Here is a 10052-nt window from a genome sequence, read left to right on the forward strand (position 1 = left end):
ACCGGTAGTAAGACCAGTGACCTTCACCCTGTGAACAGCTGTCGGTCGCTCCAGCTAGTCTGACAAAGGTAAGGGCGTGGCTGAGAGCTCACCGCCTTAGCAGAAGAGAAGCCTCTGTTTTGTCAGGTTCGTTAAGGGGTTAAGGGCGTGTGCCAAGCCCGCGTGAGAGCACCTCTTCCTCCTTGGGTCATGGAAAGACCTTCAAGCTCTTTGTCACTCTCAGGCAGAGAAGCAGCTAGTTCAGAGGTCTCAGAAATACAGTCTGGACATGGATTCATTTGTTTATTTCTGTCATCAGGACTTAAAACTCTAAAATACAAAAGCACCCTGGTCCTCTGGGTGGCAGGAAGGTCAGGGTGACGATGGGTTGGAATCAGAAGTGTGGGTTTTGCATTGATTGTGTTTCTGTTGGAACACACGTTTCTTCAGGGCAGACGTGTTCACGTTCCACTCTGGATGGGATTTCGTGTTGTCTGCGCTCACAGGTATGCCGTGGGGTCGCTGGCGTCACAGTTTTCAATGTGCACGTGCGACTGGATGCCGGGGTAAACTTTCTGCAAGGGCAGCAGGGTGCCCAGCTTCTCTCCCTTTTTGATAGAACCTTTATACTTAATTGGTTTGATGTAGAAAATTTTGACACAGAAACCTGAAAGAAGATGGAGATGTTATTTGGACTTCTGTAGCCTTGAATCAGAAATTTAAAACACAGGGCTGGGGAGATAAGTTAGTTGGCAAAGAGCTTGCCTTGCAGGTGGGTACCTGGGCTTTATCCCTATAATCCATGGAAAAGCTGAGAGTTGAGGCATGTTCTTGTGATCTCTGCCCTGGGGAGGTGGAAACGGATGTGTTCCTGATGATGTGATCCCAGCCAGCCTAACCATCCAGCCAAGCATCGGGCCAATGAGATACCTTGTTGGAAAATACAAAGCACCTGAGGAATGACAACTGAAGACGACCTCTGGCCTACACACACACACACACACACACACACACACACAGACCCACACACAGAGAGATGCATGCACGCACATGCAAAACATGTATACACACACTTTAACATATAAAAGCAGTCGTGGAACTTTTTGTGGCACCTCCCTGGCAGCCTGCCATGTCTTTATCAATCTGAGAGTTTCTTTCCCAGCCGCAGCTGTCAGAAACTCATTGCAGTGAACGATGAATGAGACCTTTGCGCTCTCTCTGAGAAGCTCACGGGCACAGAAGTAGCCACTGATGCTCCTGGGGAGGAGTGAACGGGTTCTATGGTCCGAATCTGTGGCAGGAAAGGCAGACAGGTGTCTTGTCCCACAGCAGAGTGCACCTGGCCCTCTTGTCAGAGATCAAACAGAACTGGAGGAAGGTGCCAGGCTGTTCAGGGATGCACTGTGGATGCCATTCTGGATGCTTTCAACTTCCTTTATTGAAGAAGAGGAAAGAAAGATAATCCTGGACTAACAGATACTGCTGTGCCTCAGTGTTAGAGCCGAAAAATCTAGCAGAATCTGGAAACTTTTCAGTTCTCTAAAGATGGTTCACCAATATGCTGTCAGAGAGCCCTTAAAGAAGGTAAGAAACCCAGGACCAAAGCTCCAAAGATGCAGGGTCTTGTTACCCAGCGTGTCCTGCGACACAAATGCCAATGTATTACTTTGAAGAAGCAGCACGGTAAAACAAGGAGGAGGCTGCAGAAAGTGCAGAGCTTATGGCTAAGAGAATGAAGGAAGCCAAGGAAGAAACGCCGGGAACAGACTGCCAAGAGACGAAGGCTGTCCTTGCTGTGAGTGTCTGCTTCAAAGTCCAGTCAAACCTAGTCTTTAATAGTGACACAGAATGATCGGATGGGGGGGGGGGGGGACAAGGGGGTTGGGAGCGGAAGTTGACAAAAACCAGAGGAAGTGGAACTGAATAAACAGGAAGACAGAATCCTAGTTTAATACAAGATGGCGGAGAGTAGATTCAAATAAAAATCTAATAAAACATTGGAGAACAGAAGAGTAGCAGAAAAACTTAGATAGTAGAAAATTGATTCAGAGTAATGTTATGTCCAAGACAACATATAATATATATATATATATATATATATTCTAACAAAACTACTAGTCCTAAAAAAAGAAAAGTAGAAACAAAAAAGGATACTTTTCTAAATATATGTGTATATATGTATATATAAGTGTATATATATTCTAAATATATGTGTGCATGTGTATATGTAAGTGTAGATATTCTAATTATCTGTGTATGTATGTGTATACATATATGTAAGTATATGTGTATATATTATAAATATATGTATTTAGAAAAATATACATATAGACATATATTCTACAGATAATTCCAAGTAAAAGCATAGTATAATGTAATAACTATAATATGGCAAGATGGTGTTGGGATCAGATATGAGTGGTCTGTAAATAAGAATTTGCTTGTCTTATTTCAGCTTTTTCCCAAGGGCACAAATGAACCTTAGTTGTGTGCTGTGTAGAATAACACACAGTGACTTAAATGGCCAAAAATAAGACTCGAGCAAAGATTTCCCGAGGAAATGGAGGCAGCAGAAAGTATTAAGGTTCCTGTTACCAGTGTACAGAATGCAGCCCAAATACAGGGAAACAGACACAGAGCCATGTTTAGCGCTAACTGCCAGTTCTGAGGAAGATGGAACCCTTACACTATCCATGCTCTAAATAACACAGATGCTGGTAAAGAGATGGTTGGGCGGGAGCCATGGCATTGTACTGTCCAGTTTAGTAACTGCAGCCCAACAAGGCAAGCACTTAGCATGTAGCTAATGTGAACTTAGATTTGCTTCACAATCAATACACAATAAATTTTAAGCAATCAGCATAAAATGAAAAAAAACTTCAAGTAATCAAAGAGTACAAAGTGATCATTGAAGGACTGTTGACTTAAAGACACCATTACACACATACACCCCCCCCAAAGCCCCAGTACAAACTGGCATCTGGTTATACAGTTTATTATTTGAAAAAGAATGGTATAATAAGACCACAAGAAACTCAGTCCCTACCTTGTCTCTTACCCAAGCCCACTGGAGACTGCCTAGATCAAAATATGAGGGCAACATAGTAAGTTTGTCTTCAGTGTTGGCAGATGTGTCTACACAGGTCAAAATAAGTTAAATAAATTACTAGGTTTGACCACATGAAAACAATTTCCATATGTTGAAAGACATTGGTAAGGAAGTGGTACCCTGCAGCGTGGAGAAGTGTGAACACCTGGCAGAGGTGCACACCTGGCAGAGGGCACCCATCAGGAAGTATAAAGAGCTCCTATGTATCAGTAAGTGGATATTCCAGTAGGAATTTGGCAAAGTGTTTAGATAAACACATCACAAAAGATTGTTACCCATGCTATCAAAATATATGGAAAGATGCCAATGTCTTTGCCATGGGGGAAAAGCAAATTAAAACCACGGTGATATGCTCCACACACAGGCCCAGCAGCAGGGAAGCCTGAAGCGTGCATGGAGCAACTGGAGCTCCCGAGCTCTTGGCAGGATGCAAACCACAGCAGCCACTTGGGAGAATGGCATGGCAGCATCTCCTGCAGCTGAAAATACACCCTAGGTGTGACACAGCGCACTGCCAAGTGCTGAGTGTGCTGGTCACATTGCAGTCTGGAACCAGGGTAGCCAGCGCTGGTTGGAGGCGCTGGGACCACTTGAAGATGAACTCCAGGACACAGGTGTGTTGATCAGCTGACCCAGTGACCCCCTAGTCTGGATGGAAGAGGGTTTGTTTTTGCTCACTGGTAGTTTGAAAGAGAATGGCCTCTATAGGCTCATATATTTGAATACTTCGTCCTCAGTTGGAACTGTCTGAGAAGGGTTAGGAGGTATGGCCTTGTAGGAGGTGTGTCACTGGGGGTGGACTTTTTGAAGTTTCAAAGGCCCACTCTATTCCCAATTAGCATCTCTTCCCTTCCCTCCCTTCTTCCCTCCCTCCTTGTGTGTGTGTGTGTGTGTGTGTGTGTGTGTGTGTCACTAGCCTGTAGCTCACTCACTATGCTTAGCTAGTTGGTCAGCAAGTCCCAGGGAGCCTCTGACTCGACCTCCCCAGTGCTGGGTTTCAAAGGATACTCCACTATGTTGGGTTTTGTCGTAGGTTCTGGAGATGGCTCTCAGGCCATCATGCTTGTGAGGCAAGCGTTTTACGGAACAGGCTCTCTCCCCAGCCCTGATCGTGTGCCTTTTAATGAGCACATGTGTTTGTTTCTGTGGTGGTGTGATGGATGATCCCTGCTGTGTGACTGGATTCAGGGTCATTAGAAGACACTCGGTCGAAGGATTTCCACAGTGGGTCCACCAAGAAGGAAAGCCCCATGCTAACCCGAGTGGCACCATGGGCTAGGACCCCAGCTGAAGAAGGGCTGGAAGGGGGGTGGGGAAGTCTGATGAGGACCAGCATTCATCTCAGCCTCCTGACTGCAGATCCAGGGCGAACAGCCCCCCTGTGCTCCCACTGCCTTTTCTGTTTGCCCTGATAGCGGTATTTTTGGTCACGGTGATGGGGAAGTAATAAGGAGAAGAAGTTCCAGAGGACAACTCATCACCGAGGTTTTGAGGGACCCAAATCTTTCATGGCTGCTTTCTGTAGCTTAAGTAGCAGCAGAAGCTGGTGTCTTTAAACTGTGTCTCTGAAGCGATACTTCACAGCCAAAGCCAAGGTCACTAGGGCCACCTGATAGGTAATCAAGTTGAGGCAGTAAGCAGATTCATCCAAACCTTTCTAGGTCCTGCAACCCTAGAAAGGAATAGATGGGTAGCCTACTGGAGCCTTACTGGGCATCCTCACCTTCACCTAGGTGCCCATGCACAGGCACAAAAATAAGTACATAAATAAATGTAGACAATTGAAGGAAGAGAAAACCAAGGTGGTATGTCATCTGAGGAAAACATCCCATGTTGCCTTTTGACCTCCATGTGCACTCACGTACTCACACATATGCCCTTGCACATAGGAACTTGCACACCCATACACACTTTTTAAAAAGAGTACTGGCAGGGCTGGACGTATAGCTCGGTGATAGAGCTAGCATGTGTTCTACCTCCATCCTCAGCACCACAAACAGGCACCGGAAAATCCCTAACAGCGTTTTCCCAATCACCAAAAACTGGAAATTATCATTTACAGAAGGCAATATGAGCAGTGGGATGTGTACACATAAAAGAATGACCATGAGCCTTTGGAGATTTTACCCTTGGCTCCCTGGTTCACTGCTGTTATCAGGAAGGCTTTCTCTTTTTTAGTAAGCTGTATGTTTTCATTTCTAAAGAAGAAAAAAGAGCATTATAAGAACATGCAAATTTCAGAGGCATGATAGCTTCTTCAAGAATAGTGCAGACTGCTTAATTCCGCTGATCCTTCCAACCAGGCCAGACTGCTGTGTGGCGATGGGTATAACTGTCTTTGCTGAGACAGACGCCAGCACAAGGGGTCTCTGGGAGGTTGGTCATGCTCTGTCTTGCTGCCCAGTGTGACAGCTCATGAGAGTCCGCTCTTTCACCGTGCACAGTTTTGTGCCCATATTGCACCTGAATAAAATTCAAACGAGCAACAGCAAATCCAGTCCCTGGGGACCTGCCTTACTGAGCAGAGAAGCGTTTGGAAATAGCTCACGTTCAGTTGCTGCATAAGTGCCAACGTTCGTGAATTGCGAGGTTCTGGTAAATGAATGTGTGTCTGCCATGGCTATCAGTTTTGTTCAGACATTCTTCTAAGCAAAACCGCCTGGGCTACAGAAGGGACCAACTTGGTCAGCTATAGAGTTTTGCACACAAGCAGGTTTCAGGGAATCATTAGGCACCCTCTGTTTCTTGTTGTTTTTTGTTTGTTTGTTTGTTTGTTGTTTTGCTTGGTTTGTCCTGTACGTTCTAGATCTTACCACCATGAAAGAAACATGAAGCTTCGGTGTCTGGAACCTGCATTAAGTAAGTACATTAGCATCGTACCAGGCGGTGTCCCAGGTCTGTACTCTTACCTCTTCCAGATAGGCGAAGGCCATTGTTGATGGCATTTTTGTTTCTGTAGGGTTTCTCCTGGCCCACTATCATCCCAGTGAACGGTGCGTACACAACAGATCCATCCGAGCACAGGACATCCACACCTGGGTGGTGCCTGTTGGTTCTAGAATATAAATAAGAGCCATCAGACTGAGGGGCTGTCTCGGGGAAATGGCCAGAAGACATTGTAGTGCCTGGGATATTTTACTCTATTTAGCCTGATTTTAACCTCTCTGCTTGTGAGTACTAATGGCCATATTGGAAAGATTAAATAATTTAAAATCATATTTACTTCACAGTAAGCCTTAAATATTATTTATTATATGGTATTTTGAAAAAAAATGAGATAGGGTGTACAAATATTTTATAGTCATCTGAATCTTGACTTTAAGGCCTTTTATGTTTTGGCATTGGGAATCAAACCCAGGGCATTGTGGGTAGGAGGCAAGTGCTGTACCACTGAGCTATACACCCAAAGCCAATTAGAGAGAATTACTGTTTTAGGGAACCTATTGCATAACTATCATGCGTTCCCTGGGTCTTATTTTTTTTTCTCATAGTAAAAGTAGTTATAAACTTCATTTGGTGTAGGTGCTGTTTTAACACAATGAGGGATAGCTCCCAGGCTTGTCAAACTGCGTGGAGCCCAAACAAGCTCATTCCAAATAGCAAGGTGTCTTGAGTTTATCTCTATGACCTGGCAGTTCTGGCTTCCCACTGCTTTCACTGCCTGTTCCTCCCAGGCGTTCTCCTTCCAGTGGGCATTACTGACCAATCAGATTCACAAGGATTGTATAGAAGGCAACATTGATCAGATTCCATGGAAAGAGTCTAGAAGTTACTGTGTAAACCAAATGTACAAACTTTTGAGTGTGCACTCATTTTGAGGTCCCTCGTCCTGTCTGGCATCTCTCAGCCCTGTCTTGAGTATTTGGTGTGTCTTTGTAGGCAGGACCATGTGAGAGCTCCACTGTGGTTTGGGCGGAGGTCAGTGATACAGTTTGATAGATGGCTGCTTTGTTGGCAGCCTGCATGATTTAGGAACCTCGGGAGTATGACCCTTGTCTAGAAGGGATCAAGAGGTTCTTGCCTGCCTAGAGTCAGCCTCTAATGTTAAAATTGCAGAGCCTTGGTCAGTAACAGTAGAGTGGATGCAAAAGAACCCAAAGGGCTGAATTCAAGCATAGCCTTCACCATCTCCAACTCCCATTATCAATCAGTTCAAATTCCTTATGTATAAAATACAGTGGGATAGTGTGGTTTTCTTCACGTTGGAAAGCCAGGTGAAGTGAGGCAATGTGTGGAGAAGGAAAACGTCTTGACCCCCTTCCCTTCCACTCATTTCCTGCTCTGCCTCCAATGCAGACCCCATCCTTGCAGCAGGATCTTAGAAGCTGCTCCAAATACAGTCACCGTTGCACAGAGCACTGGGTTCCTGACTGTCAGAGGGAGGGCATTGTGCGCCCTCTAGGAAACAGGACAAAGACGCCATGAAAAGAGGATGTTCGTACCTTGGAGCAGAGTACTGTCCACAGCCATAGCTGTCGCATGTCCGGATCTCATTGGAAGATTTGCTGGCACATATGTTAGCCCATGGTCCTGCCAGGGCTGCAGAGGAGAGAGGTGAGAGCTGTGGGCATCTCCAGCCTGGGTCTCCCTTGTGTGTCTATTCCCCGCTCCCTTGGGGAGTTCATAGGTAAGTTCTTCCTATGGACAACTGATTCAGATGTAAAACTTAGCCCCCTTGCTGTATAATCTGTTCTGTGGCATATAAATGAATATATATCATCACTAATCTCCTCATCGCACTGTTCAAATTAATTCATGAATACGTGGTATAAATTGTGCTTTTAGATTTTCCTTTGCGTGTGACCAGACCTGGGAGCCACTATGGTTAAGCAAAGGTAAACAGCACAGCTAAAAACAAACAAACAAACAAACAAAAACAAAAAACAAAAGCAACTTTAGGAGCTGTACAGTAACTTTGAAATGTTGCTTTATAATCAGGTCTAAGAATGACACCCAAGCAAAAGCTTGACTCTCGGGCATGGCGTATTCTAAACTTGCCAACTTTACGCAGCATGACCTCAATCTCAGATTTACAGACTTGAAGTGGGGTGTTTGAGACGTAATCTAAAGTGCTAAGCCACAGAAGGAGGCTTAGCAAGGTCAGAAGGAGGCTGGGAAGGGAGTGGAGATGATTATGAGGCGTAAGCGTGATGAGAGGCAGCTGTCTCGGCGGATTCTGTGCAAACTGCTAAGTGCAACTTACCCCTTTAATATTATAAGTAATATCAATTGAATTCCCTGATTCTTGACATTAACATTCACAGAGGTACAGTTAGCAATCTTCGCCACTCACTTTGAAGCAAAAGCAAGAACCTGCTAATTTGGTGGTTGGTAGTATTAAAGGGCATTTTATTCCTCACTGGTAGCACATATGCCATGAAGAAGAGTTGCAGAATATGGCCGGTAAGTATATTTTCTACTGTGACTTAAACTATGAGTCTCAAAAGGCTTCTACTGTGGGTCCAAGCTTCCAATGAATTCTTGAGCCAACTCTAACAGCGTGGCTCTGGAACCAGCATTTATCCTGGACAGCTGAAGCATTTTGTGGATAGTTTATCACTAATCTGTTCGATTTTCTTGCCTACCATGAGCATCAAGAGGACTTTCCCTTCATCCCAATTCAGTCTTGCATCAGGAATTTCCCACATCCAGTTCATCCAGCTTTTCTTGAGATTTTTACCTTCTAGGGTTTTGTGGGGGAGAGGGCGGGGTGCTAACTGATTAAGTTCCAGGTCAGGCCAGTGAATGCCTTTAATTCCAGCACTTGGGAGGCAGAGCCCGGCTTGGACATCTGGTTGACTTGCATTCAGGAGAAAGAAGAAAGGCGGCTAGTGTGCTCACCCGGGAGTATTGGTCTACCCTGCTGCTTACAGAGGGAAGGAGGGGGGAAAGCACCAAGGGGAGGGACTGAGAACCCCCTCCTCCCCCTGTACAGGTGGATCTCTGTGATTTCGAGGCCAGCCTGAATGTGAGTTCTAAATAACCAAGGCTGCACAGAGAAATGCTGTCTCAAAAACCAAATGATAAATAAATTCCAGGCCGGGGTTGGAAGCTTGTCTGAAAGTCTTCTTACACATACACATGTTAACATTTCCCTCACTGAAGAATCAGAACATCTGGAAGAGGTGGTGGAGAAACCCCCACTGCCCCACCCACTGTATCATTTTCTCACCTACTGCAACTTCAATTATTAATATCAAATTTTATGTTGTAATTTTGCTATCATAGACTTTTAAGATCGGGGCAAATCGGGTATATATTTTTCATTAACCAGGATTCTAACACTGTACTGTTAACTTACCTGTGGAAATCAAGGCAGCTGCGATGAGGACTGTTGTGGAAAACATCTGGATTTCGCTTCCAGTCTCTTCCTCTAATTAGAATTGCTCCATGCACACACTGCTCAAGCTCGAGTTAATACTCTCTGGTAAGTTAGGCTCAGAACCCTGTATTTCTCCTGGATTCAGAATGAGACACAGAAAGCACATTGAGGCAAGTTAAATTGTAACCCGCTGTGGAGAGCGGTCCAACTGCACAGAGACCTCTGTGAAAGCCTTTGATCTGAGGAAGCAGCCAGTGCTACCGGGAATCCCGACTACATATTAACAGGGGTGGCAACACTGGATGCAGACTGGTGTCCTCTGACTGGGACTGAAGGGAGCGTGTGCATATTGATGGCCGTGTGGCTGTCACTGTCTGCTGGAGACCTTTCCTTCCATGTGTCAGTAGAGAACTGACTAGTCATGATGGGGATGCTCTCTAATGTCAGCATATCTCTAGTCTATTATCAGTTCAGTTACATTTCATATACATAAGATTTTAGGTAATTTTAACATAATTGTGCTTGTTTGTTTCTTTTTTTTTCTTTCTTTATTTATTTCTTTTTATGGGTTTTTTTTGTTTTTTGTTTTTTTGGGGGTTTTTTTTTTTTTAGCTTTTCAAGACAAGGTTTCTCTGTAGCTTT

At 44.7% G+C, this 10052-nt stretch overlaps 1 protein-coding gene across 2 annotated transcripts; it reads right to left on the reverse strand.

The window, feature by feature from the left end:
- Nucleotides 1-269: 269 nt before the first annotated feature.
- Nucleotides 270-9578, reverse strand: Lect2 (leukocyte cell derived chemotaxin 2). Of its 2 annotated transcripts, XM_048447714.3 has the most exons (5): nt 9390-9578; nt 7531-7627; nt 5998-6143; nt 760-909; nt 509-646 (listed from the first exon to the last, which is right to left on the reverse strand). In XM_048447714.3, exons 1-4 carry the CDS (start codon nt 9433-9435, stop codon nt 773-775), a joined length of 426 nt encoding a protein of 141 aa, XP_048303671.1. In that variant the 5' UTR covers nt 9436-9578; the 3' UTR covers nt 509-646; nt 760-772. The 2 variants fall into 2 exon arrangements, with proteins under 2 accessions (XP_048303670.2, XP_048303671.1); XM_048447713.3 differs by lacking the exon at nt 760-909 and having other exon boundaries at nt 270-646; nt 9390-9575.
- Between the last annotated feature and the right edge of the window lie 474 nt (nt 9579-10052).

Source organism: Myodes glareolus, chromosome 14, assembly GCF_982192425.1.
Source record: "Myodes glareolus chromosome 14, mMyoGla1.1, whole genome shotgun sequence".
Classification (NCBI taxonomy): domain Eukaryota; kingdom Metazoa; phylum Chordata; class Mammalia; order Rodentia; family Cricetidae; genus Myodes; species Myodes glareolus.